This window comes from Cinclus cinclus, chromosome 2, assembly GCF_963662255.1.
Source record: "Cinclus cinclus chromosome 2, bCinCin1.1, whole genome shotgun sequence".
In the NCBI taxonomy this organism is placed as follows: Eukaryota; Metazoa; Chordata; class Aves; order Passeriformes; family Cinclidae; genus Cinclus; species Cinclus cinclus.
The window spans coordinates 46,804,147-46,817,358 of NC_085047.1; the positions used below are offsets into that span (position 1 = coordinate 46,804,147).

The window sequence follows — 13,212 nt, forward strand, 5'->3', positions numbered from 1 at the left end:
GAGCCATTGAAGAGTTTCAGCTTTATAGCTAGACAGGGATCATTATACCTCATAAAATTTTGTAGAAAGAATATGCAAAATTTTTAGAGATGAAAAGATGTGAAGAAAAGATCAATTTAAAGACAACACCATGCTGATTGGCTCAAGGGAGAAGCACCCATATGGAAGAGGGCTGGAAAGAGGAGCCTTGCAAGAAGTGGCAGGAGTAAGATACAGACTCAGTTTTCGTCATCTTACTGTAATCTAGCAACTGAAAAGTTGCTATAGTGAAATAGGTGAAAAGGTAAATACAATAAAAATACATAAAAATATTCTGGATTGTTCTTTAAAACCTGACTCAATGCTTTAAAGAAAATTCACAGCCTGCCTGATATATTCTGGGAGACTGATTGTACTAAAATAATTTATCATAAGATTTTTTAATTTGTGGACTAATTTCCATTAAAAATATTTTAATTTTATTGTCCTTTTACTATATGCAGTGAATGGCCAGCTTACCTCATCCATAAAGCAAATGAAATATTTTGGTAATTTTCTTTTTTATTCTACAATAATCATTACAAAAGTACTCAAAAGATGCAATGCAGGAAACTTTAAAAACCCTAAATAAAACAACCCACTGAAAATTAAATTAACATCCAAATAAAATTTAAAAGATAAAAGCTTCACACACTGTTGAATGACTCAGCATACATACAGCCAAGAATGTGAAGTTACTGTCATTTTCAAAAGCCAAAGGAACCTTCCCTAACCCTCCCTAGAAATATCTGTCCTCAAACTTACGAGCAAATGCTGACAGTACAATATTCTTATTGCTGAATAAATCATAAGTACACCTACAAAATATGACACAAATTTTAAAACTGCCCACTAGAAGGCAGAATGCCCTAGCATTACATTTTACAAACCAGACTGATGGCAGTTTTCCCTCTCCTTGACATTTAAATAGCTATTTGAAGGTAGTTAAAATAACCTCAGCTAAACAGCTGGACAGGGGTAGATTCATTATTCTGGTACTTGTAAAAGCATAAGTATTTTCACTTTTAAACTGTGATAATAATGCATCTCAAAGCAAAAGCATCAAAGTCACTAAACAGGCATCATGACCAAAAATTGTAAAAACTATGAGTGCTGTGGGGACACATGGATGACTGCACTGAATGTTTCCACATCATCTCAAACTCCTAACTGACCTTTGAAGGACAGAGATTCAAACACACAGTGCTAAGCAAGGGCAAATCTTTGCTAGAATGCAGAAGACACCAACTCTGAGCATTATCACTGAGCCCACTTTCTGCCAAGCACTCAGCTGGGAGAGATGCAGTAAGAGGAAGCTGCACTAATTTGCTGTTTTCAGCAAATTTCTCTTTGTGGATTCCTGGCTTTCCCAGGCAGCATTATTTGGGGATTTGCAGTGTCCATCACTAGAAAAAGAAAGGCTCTAAAAACACAGATAAAGAGAGAGAATATCCAAAAATTCAAGACTGAGGATACTTTCAGCCGAATCCTGGGAAAGCATGTGATGATTGGAAAAGGCAGGGAATGACTGTTTAGTCATCTAAAATCCAGCCTTTTCTAGGATAGGAAAGAATTGTTAATTTGTTCAGAGATGTTTCAGGACTTCTGGGGTATGCTGGGGCTTTCAGGAGCATACTGAGAAGCACGGCACCCAGATGGAGACCCTTGCAAGTCTGCACAAGGATGCAAGAAATGAACTGCAGGCAGAAGAGGCTGTGAGGCTGAAGGGTGGGTGAAATGCTGCAGGCTGAGATCGAGGGCTGCTCTCTTGGCACAAGCTTCCAGTCGTGTCTGAGGACCTGCTGTGCATGGAGAGAGCATGGTTCGTGCCTGCCAAGGAACTGCAGCAGCAGCTTCATTTTTCAGAAACATCCACAGGATAAGGGATTCAGGCTGAACTGTATGAGATAGAAAGTTTGTTAATAGGCGCTGTAGGTCTTTCTCATTAGTTTGGGAATTTTGGTCTTTTGTTACTGTGAAATGGTTAATTGCTCATCTATTTGGTTTTCTTGATCCTCTTGTTTGTTTTCTCTCTTCAATTAATTTATGTTAATGAGAAGTTTATTTAGTGTCCTTTAATCCCCTGTTGTTACACTAACAATATCCCAGCTTTTAGTTTTCTCTTTATGTAGTCCAATATGAAGTGGAAATGCTGGGCGAAAAGAAAACAAAGCACATCAACACTGCAAAGGGTCACAGAGTTTCTGAAGAGGGAGAAATAAGTTCAACTGCTCTTGGAATCAGGGATACCACTTAATGTAACTAGGTACACGTTTTATTTTTATTCTAAGTTGCCATGCATTTAAGTTATATTGAGGAACAGACAGGTTATTAACAAAAAGTCTTAAAAGTCCATTTTGAATTCAAGTCATTCCTTTAGCCCTTTTCTCTTCCAAGTAGGCTTTTCAGTTTCTTTCATGTCTCCTCCTGCACCTCAGAAGGCTTTCAGTTCCCAGCCTCTTTACTCTCCCTTGCATAACTGAGAGATTTGCCAAGGAGGCAGCTACTGGCTAGATAGGGATGAAGTAAATCCATGAAAACGTCTTTAAAAATACATTCAACTCATACCATATAGTGAGATAAAAAGCAGGATGTATTTTCAGTATCAAAAGTGCTCATTACCTTTATCACCAAGCTCTCTAAAAAAGTTCGGTCCTGGTTTAGCTTTGGCAACATGCACCAGTGCAGCATCTACCTCCTTTAAAGACACAAACAAGAAAATATAAAGCCAGTTTTGAAAGAAACAATCACTTCAGTAATAGAAAGAATGCAAGTTCTTTTGAAGAAGGAAAGGAACATTTTGCTTACCTTTTTTGTCAGTTTCTTGGCTGAGGCTTTGCCTATAATAAAAAAAAAATCGTCATTATTCAATAACAAGCTGACTTTGAACTTTGATCAGGTTCTGTGGCATTTCTTCAGATTTTTATGGGAAAATGCTAGTAATATGAAACACAATATTACACAACGGACAGTTTGTTTCTAATTCCCATAATGATCATGAAAGGACAAAATTTAAAAATAACATGCGCAGTCTGTTCAAATGTTCTCATTGAATTAAGCCTAGATTAAACCACAGCCCACTTTCATATCAGTGACCAACTTGCTAGTATGACTTTGCATAATGTGAGTGACAAATGTTGCACAGATTCCAAAGCAAGGCTATACAGCAAGAAACAGCTGTATTATTTACAAAGGGATTTACATGCACACATGACAGTCCTTGAAGTGCAGGTTGAGTAGGTGAAAGCTAAGAAATACTAAAAAAGAATGAAAATGTTGATGTTTCTATAAAGCAGAAGTAAACTGAACAAGTCTGCTTTCTGAAAGAGCATCAGATGAAAATCATGCAAACTCCTAAGTGTTTCTTAGCAGGTTCAAGTATATACATTCAAACATGGGAGCCGCTGGCAGTATATCTTATGCTCCTGTGTAAATCACCTTTGAGGAGCTGCAATGTATCAAGAGTGGAACATTCCAGCTGGCTAGGCAGGGATCACAGAAACCCTATGGTCACAGACCTGCAGGAGCTGTGCATGTCCCTTCTCAGTCTATCTCCTCAGCACTTCTCCTCACACCTTTCTCCAGACCCTGTTGTCCTTCACTCTTACCACTCTCAGCCCATCTTGCTCTTCCTTCATCACTATTTCTTCTGGATTCCAGCCAGCCTTTCCCTCCTATTTATTCACACTGAGTAAGCACAAACTGAGCCACCTGGATGTGCTCTGTGGACTGGTGCCCCAGCCCATTTTGCTGCTTCACATGCATTTTCCATCCAAAGGGTCACCAGTGCAGAACCACTATATAGAAATGGACATGATGGAGGCAGACTGGTAGGCAGCTGTCAACAAACATCGACCAAGCATTTTCACAGGCCCATAATTTGGCCAGACGGAGGTGCTTTGTCAGTAAAACAGCAAATTTCCATAGTGCTGGCAAATGGCACGCCCAGCTGCAAGGGGTCTCCACTGGCAACTTTTGGCTTGGAACATCTCAACCAGCACTAGCTCAGTTTTTAGCACAGACAAACCAGTACCCTGGCCTCTGCTCCCTCAACTAGCAGTAACAGTTTTGCCGATAAATTCCTCTCCCCACATCCCCTCCCCCAAATCAGCCTAAGGCAGACACCTGGCACATAACATTTCAACACAAATGCTTAAGTTTGACAAAAGTTATAAGCAACTAAAATTAGGGTTTTAATACTGGAGTGTTGAGTGACCCCAACAACAGGTGTTGCCAGTACCACCTGTTACTGTGGATGAATACATTTTTGTGCAATGCCTATACATACATTTACACCATACACACACACATATATAAAGCTCCATAGGTAGATATCTTCTAAGTAAAACAATGCATGAAATCCTCTACTTTGCCTCATTTCAGGCAAAAGAAGTCAGACTATTAACAGACTGGGAGAAGAAGCAACAACAGCTACATCCAGTAAGGCTGAGTCCTGAGCAGTGTGATGTAACACCACAGTTTATCTAACACCAGGCCCTGCTGGAGAGCATTTTCATGAATGGCTGTTTAGCAGATTAAGTGATTTAGATGTCAGCTTTTAAATGTCACTGCTTCTGTACAGCACATTTCAATGTGAAACTGAACTTCAGCTGGTTTTTAGGCCCTGGCAGACCCACCTAGAGACCAGCCTTACAGAAGGGAATGAGTCAGGCTGTAAGTCTGTGAAAAACAGTATCTGAAAGAGAAAAGGGGAAAATCACCCTGCGATATTCTTCACTGTACACGCTCCTTGTATTGCACAGAAGCCAGCCATATATCCTTATCTGGTTAACAGCAACTCCATTCATATAATTCTCCTGGTGATCCCAGGAACTTCACATCTGGATTGGCACCTGCTACCACAGCAGTGTACTGGGGAGTAGCCTTTTGCCAGCATCCAGGAGGATGATGAAGGGAGACAAGCTGAACTCTACAAGCCGGAACAGCAAAGGTGTGGATAAGTGGTGCAAGGTAAGGAGAAAGCACTGGGAGCTACAGCTGAGACAATAGCTGGCCAAGTTTGTGAGGCTGTACATTTGATTGAGTCTGTGTTTCTCTTCTTTGTGCCGCATTCAGCACAACAACGCAGAAACTCTTCAGCTACACAGTTTTGGGGAAGTCTGTTGTAGATGTATGGACTCTATTCACCCGCCAGAATCGTAACTGCAACCGCCTAGAGCTCACAGATATGGCTGTGACAGCCGTCAACATCTGCCCTCTTACATGCGGCCACAGTCATCCTCTGGAGGACATTTAAGATGCTGACATGTTGACTGACCTCTTTCAGAGTGAAAAGACACTAACAACAATGATACAGAGATGCTCAGGCTACCCTTGCATGGGTGAAAGGACTGGTAGAGGAAAAGAAGTCTTTGCTGAGTGGCAGAAGAGAGAGAGAAGAGTCATAGTCACCCCAGGACATGGTGAGAGGCAGCACCAGGTGGGTCAGAATCGGTCCTTGCAGTGACTGGACGAGAGGCAGCTGCTACAGTAAGACAGGAAAAAAAGCAGGAGGGAAAGGGACAGATTGAGAGAGAAACAAAGAGATTTCTACTTTTTAAAGCAGTAAACATACCAAAGTAATAAATATGAAGTCTTTTAATGGCGCTCTTCTCATGTGGGCAGATGTCAGCAAGCATGTGTACTGGAGGGTAGGAATTTTTTGGAAAAAGCACCCTGACACTAGGGACATTACTGTTATCTCTCATACTGGGATGCGTAAGATATTAGAATATAATCTTATAATAATAAAACAATTTTAAATTGCAGAATGAGTTTCCTCCAATAATTATTTTAATGTTTTCTAACAATTATATCCAGTTATATTTAATCAGTACTGTCACCATATAAAATCATGGGTGAAGATTCAAATCTCTGTTTTCATTAGGAAACGTACTTCTTGAATGCTAATTTAGCTCTTGGTGCTTATTTTCTCAATTTATTTACTTCCTAACAGTGAGATCCCTTTAAACACCAACAAGGAAAGCTATATTAATATCAAGTGTTCAACCCTCTGAGAAATCAGGTCTTTTAAGACTTTGTCTAAAATAATTAGGAGAAGATTAACTCCTCTCTGTAGAAGATGAACTGCAAAGTTTTGAATAGTTTTCTTGGCGAGTTTGTACACTGAAGAAAAAAGTGCCTCTTTCTTCCTATGATTTAAATATTGGTGCTATCATTCCTCATACATAATTAGAAATATATCAGGATCTAAGTCTCTGAGGACTACAGGCAAGAGATATAACTATTAGGGACTATTTAATCTAATAAATAAAAGATCTGTATGATTCAATTTTCTTTAGTTTTATTCCTTTACCTTAATAGATTCTTACTAACTGGCAAATTAATGACACAGCACAAAACTTACTTGTAGTAGGTAGAGTTTTACTTTGATATGAAAAAAAAGAAACTTGGAATTTTTATTATTTTGAACTTGAATAGATGAAACAACTTTTTATTTTTTCCTACAGACTTGTCACAACTATGATGGAATCCCAGCTTAAAGGACAGTGAGTATTTTCAAGGGTCTCTAAATATTTTACAGATGCAATCACATAATTTTCACCACCTACAACATATCCATGAAACAAAGAGGTACAGAGGCACTTTTCATGGACAAAGAGGCATTTTAGCTTTTTAAGCTGTATGAATACCGAGTCTACTTATAAACACACAAGTTCTGTGCCATTAGCCAAGAAAGTTAGTTGACAACTGTAATTAAGAAAACACTGCCAAGAGCAGCTCCATCAGTCTTAATTTGCCCTCGGCAAACTTGGGTATTTTGTCATTTTCATTTCTTACAATAGAAGTGTTTCCATAATCTATCATGTTTTTACACTAAGACCTAGAACGGACCTGACATCAATGTTAGGACTACTGCTAGGAAAGGGCTAAATTAAACAAGGCTGAACTTGCACACACAGTAACACCCTTTTACACCTGTAGAGCTAAGGAACGGCTTAGATCTGACAGAAGATGTTTGGATTCAAAGAATGAGCAAAATCACAAAGATCAACAACTCTAACAACAACAATCAAAGGACAAAGCAAAAGTGGTTACTACTATTTGCAAGAAAGTATAATTTTATATTTCTGCAAGATTGCTTCATTTTTGTAATATGGAAATTTAAATTAAATTTTGAATCAATCTTTCTCTGCAGCCTGAAATTCAAATGTGAACAGTATAAAATAGGTATATTTTCCTAGAAGAATCAACTCCTGTCTATGTTATCAATAAAGTCACTAAGATGCTTTGACCTGAATCTCTTCCTAGCTCCATTTCAAACAGACAAAATTACAAACAAAAGAAAAATTGACCTCCCATCTTTTTAATTTTGGATGGCATTCATTGCTACCTTTGCTAAATATTGGCAGGTTCAAGGTCATACTGAGGTACTATAAAACATTTGCTTTTTTATGAAAAATTAGGATGAGAATAGCATTAAGTATATTCACAATCGAAACAAACTCTCATTCTGCAAAATGATGAGTGAAATGAACTTGTAAACTGGATGGGATTTCAGCACAGTCCTAATCTGAGGATCAGGGCATTTAAAAAACTACACCCACTGTATACAGCTCATGCTGTGACTTTTACAGCAGAGTCCATTCTGCAGCCTTGCCTGCCATGGGAACAAGAATTTGTATTTCTTCCTTATAACTGGCTGCCAGCTTTCACGCAAGCTGAACTCTGGGAATCCTGCACCAGTGAGCTGGGTTAGATTAGAATTGTGTATGTTGATTTCCTTGGGGAGATGCTGTTAAAATTTATGTTTAAATTAGCCTGAAATAGAAGGTCTTTGAAATTCAATAGCTTATATTTAATTCTCAGCTCTCTTAGATAATTTTAATTATACTGGACAAGTGTGTTATATTAACAAAGTGTGCCTTTTTAACCTACCTTATTTTTGTTCTCATTCTTTAAAGCTCTTCTATGCATTTATAGAGTACTTACTGCTAATGAAACCAATAAAGGACAAAATTTCAAGCCAGCAATTAGTTCTTTAAGGCATCTTTTTGAAATAGTGGTGATATTGGAGATAAATTAAGGATCGCAAGAAAATTTAAGTCTTTCTGAAAGCATGACAAACCAAGTGGTCAGATTACTAGGCTAGCTCCTGGCAAACCAATATCTGAATAATAAATGAGCATGCAATTTAAATGAATTAAGAATCTCCTTTAGCTAGAAAGCTTTTGCTGAACTACTGCATTGCAATTATTGAAAGATAATTGATAAAAGTAATTTCAATCACATGAATTAGTAAATTGAACCACCTGAATTTAATTCAAGTATGCCCAGTAGAAAAGGCAATTTGCAATAATAGAAGCTTCTGCTATGCTTTACAAAACAAGTTTTGCATCTGTCCTTCTTTATTTAAAGCAATTGCTCCTCTGAGGAAACAAGAAATACCGAGCGCTGGGATGGGGCCAGCACTGGCAAATCTCCATTTCAGAAGTGCAGTTGCATCAGAGCAAGTCAATACCAGGAGGTTTCTCAGTGAGTCAGGCAGCTCCGGGTAAAAAGGATGGGATGCTGATGGATGCAGGGAGGAAACATCAAAGGATGACACAGTCCTTTAGGAAACTGAAACAGACAAAAGAATTAAGATATGCAAGTTTTCAAAACCTTTTAAAGAGACCATGGCACCGAGTCACCAGGAATTCCAAAATAACCAAAGGCACCAGGGTAAAAGCAGATGCTGTGGTGCCCACTATAATGCTTGCAAACAGCTCAGTCCTCAATGGGAGTGCAGCAGGAGTCTGTGGGAATGGCAAGGAGGGCACGGGAACACCTTCTCCTTAGATATTATCCAGGGAAGGTGACATACTCCCAGATCTGCTGTCTTTCTAATAACATAACCAAGGCTGCAGGTAAGGAAAAGCTGAAAATATGCTCTAACTTCCAAGCTTATCACAAGACTTGTACTGCAAGGACATACAGGATAAAGTCACCTCTCCCAAATAACTGGAGCAGTCTCACAGGCCTGTAAGGGCAGCCCTGCAAAGGGAGCACGAGAAATGAGCTACGACTTCACGTGAAACACACAAGGAATAAGAAGCCTAGCAGAGAGAGCACACTTGCAGCTGAGCATTTCCCCAGCAGGAGAGGCTGCCAGACCTCTGGGCAGGCAGAGCTCAGCACAGGAGGGAGCACCCAGAAAAAAAAAGTGTCATGTGAAATGCAAGTCCTCAAACTCCCAAATAAGCACCTCAGGCTTGGTTCCTCTGTCTTCGTTTAGATGTCTAAAAATTAGGTGCCTAAATCTGAGTTAGTGATCTCTGTGGTGCTTTGCTGTAACTATGATGGTGTGAGGACTTACACAGAAAAAGGTTTATAATTAACTTTGAAATCTGCTACTCCTATTTCAGAACTGAAGAAGAGCTCATATGCCCAAAAGCTTGTCTAATTTTTCCAACTTAGAGCAACTGGTCTAATAAAAGATATCTCTGCAAACTTCATCCTGACTAATGACCCTAGGCCCCCTTTAGAGTCAAGAAAGAGAAACAGACAGAGAAAGAACAATTTATTCCAGGTCGAGACAGTTGTCCAATCAAGGTTTTGCACTTATATGTTTCCTTCTTTTAAAGAAATGCTACAATTACTTCCTCTGACCTGACATTCAGCTTTTATATATAAAGTTGAGCAGGTGAGTCCTTCTGCATGCAACCAGATAACCCACACTGTGACTTGCTTTCTGTATTTGTTACATCTGTAACCTGTTTTTTCCAACCTCCTATCTAGCAGCTTGCGTGTTAGCAGAGCTAAGGGCATGTATTCTCTGTTTTAATAAGAACTTAATCAGACGCAAGGACAAAGTTTACTATAGTTCAAGAGATAGAATGGCTGCATAATTGTAGCAATAAAGTCTTATAAAAGACAACTAAGGTTACCTGGAAGGAGCTGTATCCATAATACATGTTTCTGAGACCAGGAGGGTGGAGAACAATTCCTGCAACTTGCAGAGAACACTATGCAGTTCAAACTTCTGGGATAGATGGCATTTCCTGACTGCACAAAACCATGGACCTTCCCACAAATAGCAGGCAAGCAGAGCCACAACCCCCAAAAATTCCTGTTACAATGCTTGAGATTGTAGTCAAGTCTTATCTAGCAAAGAGTACAGTATAAACTAGACTACACCTTCAGGAAGACTCAATTAATGAGCTTTGATCCAACTCTGAAATAAAGAAGGTAAAATTTGTGTAGCATCACTCTCTTTAAGTAATCATCTCATATTGTTATTGTTAACAAAACCTAGTTTTTAAATACTACAGTGTCAGAGCACAGGCTAGGTTAGGATACTAACATCAGATGAAGGTAAACTAAATTATGACAGCCTCCTAGCACTAGAGGTTTAATTCTGTTCCTCTGCTAGGCAGTGTTAGAAGTCATGATCCCTGGCCTAAGGGTTCTGCAATCTACGTTATGGCTAAAGAAGATTATTATGGAAGAACAAATAAATAGGGGTAAGATGAACAACAATGAAATGATACAGTTAAAAATCTGACTGCATACACAACTTGAGCAAATTGCATCTTAATTATAAGCAGAGATTAATTTGGATTCAGAATGAAAATGTGTGCAAATCCTCCCACAATCAAAATGAAGGAAGAAAAGGTCAACATCTTAACAAAGACAGAATCTTATTCTTATCTTACTATGCAAAACTTGATTTAAGCTTATGTGCTCAGCATAAAGCCCCCATTACCACAGCAGCAACCACTCCTTTTGCCTCATTCAGCCTCTTCCTTTACAACATGTATTCTGAAGATCTTCCCTGTCATGACAAACTGTTACTTTTCACATGCATCTTACAAAATGCAAAAAACTTCCCCAAATCACTTAAAGACTAAGCATAAGAATATTAAAGATTGCTTATTACAAATTGGGTTCTCTTGCTGGCAAAAATAACTGAGGTACCAGGTGGACAATTCATCCATTGTTTGGGAATTTATCATTAGGATAAAGCTACCTTACTAAGCCTGGAGTAAGAAAAAAGAGGACATGTCAGAGAGGACCATCTTTTCCACTTGTTTGCTCTGATGCAATTTATCCCCTAACCAGGAACTGCATCAGATTATTTGAAGTAACTGTATGGTTTATTACTCTTTGATATGTACTGAATACTCCAACATGAAAGAATTCTAGATAATGCCAGAAATAACCATGTGGATCAACTACTTTGTCCTATTGCTCCCAACAGACTTTGGCTCATGCATTATTTCATCAGTTTAGGTGGACACAAATACATATTCACACATTTGAAAGACAGTATAAATAATAAAATCAGTTTGGAAATAGGCCTCAAGTTGCACAAGGGGAGGTTTAAACTGGAAAAATTATTTTACTGAAAGGGTTGGCTGGCATTGGAACAGGCTGCTCAGGGAAGTTCTGGAGGCACCACTCCTGGACGTACTTAAAAGACATTAATGTGAATGTGTTGCTTAGGGATGTGGTTTAGTGGTGGACTCCACAGGGTTAGGTTGGATTTGGTGATTTTAAAAATCTTTTTTAGCCTTAATGATTCTACGATTCCATGATTTGGCTTCAAATGACAATAGGATCACTAAGGTTGGAAAAGACCACTAAGAGCATTAAGTCCAGCCATTGTTGCAGCACTGCCAGGTCCACCAGTAAACTGTGTCCCCAAGTGCCACATCCACAAGTCTTTTGATCACTTTCAGGGATGGTGATTTCACTGCTTTTCTGGGCAACCTGTTCCAATGTCTGACCACTCATTCACTGAAGAATTTTTCCCTACTACCCAGCCTAAACCTTCCTCGGTGCAATCTGAGGCTATTTCCTCTCGTCACTCATTACCTGGCAGAAGAGGCTGACCCCCCCTGGCTGCCCCCTCCTTTCAGGCAGCTGTAGAGTGATGAGGTCCCCCCTGAGCCTCCTTTTCTCCAGGCTGAACACCCCCAGCTCCCTCAGCTGCTCCTCACAGGACTTGTGCTCCAGACCCTTCCCCAGCTCCGTTGCCCTTCTCTGGACACGCTCCAGCCCCTCAATGTCTTTCTTGCAGTGAGGGGCCCAGAACTGAGCACAGGATTGGAGCTGTGGCCTCAGCAGTGCCCAGCACAGGGGGACGGTCACTGCCCTGCTCCTGCTGCCCACACCACTGCTGATCCAGGACAGGATGACAATGGCCTTCTTGGACACCTGGGCACACCCTGGATCATGTTCAGCTGCTGTTTGCCAGCACCCCCTGGTCCTTTTCTGCCAGGCAACTTTCCAGCCACTGCCCCAGCCTCTAGCACTGCCTGGGGTTGCTGTGACTCGAGGGCAGGACCTGGCACTTGGCCTTGATGAACATCATACAACTGACCCTGGTCCTTTGATCCAGCATGTCCAGATCCCTCTGCAGACCCTTCCTGCACTCCAGCAAATCAACACTCCTGCCAAACTTAGTGTCTTCCACAAACTGACTAAAAGTGCACTTGATCCCCTCATCCAGATCATCAGTAAAGATGTTAAAGGGGGCTGGCCCAAATACAGATCCCTGGGGAACACCACTTTGTGACCACCCCCTGCTGGATGTAACTCCATTCAGCACCACTCACTGGGTTTGGTTATCCAGACAGTTTATTACCCAGTGAACAGTGCACCCACTCAAGCCATGAGCAGCCAGCTTCCCCAGGAGATGCTGAGGGACACAGTGTCAAAGTCTAGGTACACAACATCCATAGCTCATCCTCATCCACTGGGCAGGTCAAAATTAGTGAAATCAATTCAACTCCTTTGTTTATGAAATAATTTACTTCTTAAACTTATTCATCCAAGCACAAACTTCAGCATACTGTTGATATAACATATTCCTAGTGGAACAGAAAGAAAAAAAATCAAATTATTTGAAGTAATTAAAAAAATTAAGATTTAAAATGGAATATTAAGTGAAAAACATGTATTTATTAATGGTATTAGCATGAAAAATGCAACCGTTACTGTAATTCTCTTCAGATATAGGACATTTATCCTGCTTGTGTCCAAGCAGTAAATAGCTGACATATCAGAGCATCTAGGCAATTTAAATTACTGCAGTGGGTAAGCAACCAGGAACATTGACATTTCACATAAATTGCATGGGTTCTCAAGAGTATTGTAAATAAAAATAGCTACTTAGATCCAGTTTATGTAGTAGCTCACTTTTTTTTTACTGGTTTTCCTGTTTCACCCAATCACATATCAAAATTA

The 13,212-nt window shown here is 39.8% G+C and overlaps 1 protein-coding gene across 1 annotated transcript in view; it reads right to left on the reverse strand.

The window, feature by feature from the left end:
* The window catches only part of MICU2 (mitochondrial calcium uptake 2), a 137,528-nt gene that overhangs the window by 35,549 nt on the left and 88,767 nt on the right, over nucleotides 1–13,212 (reverse strand). The window contains exons 3-4 of the mRNA XM_062487598.1: nucleotides 2,827–2,858; nucleotides 2,641–2,716 (exon numbers count right to left, since the gene is read on the reverse strand). Of these exons, the coding sequence (XP_062343582.1) occupies nucleotides 2,641–2,716; nucleotides 2,827–2,858 (108 nt within the window). The remainder of the gene's footprint in view (nucleotides 1–2,640; nucleotides 2,717–2,826; nucleotides 2,859–13,212) is intronic.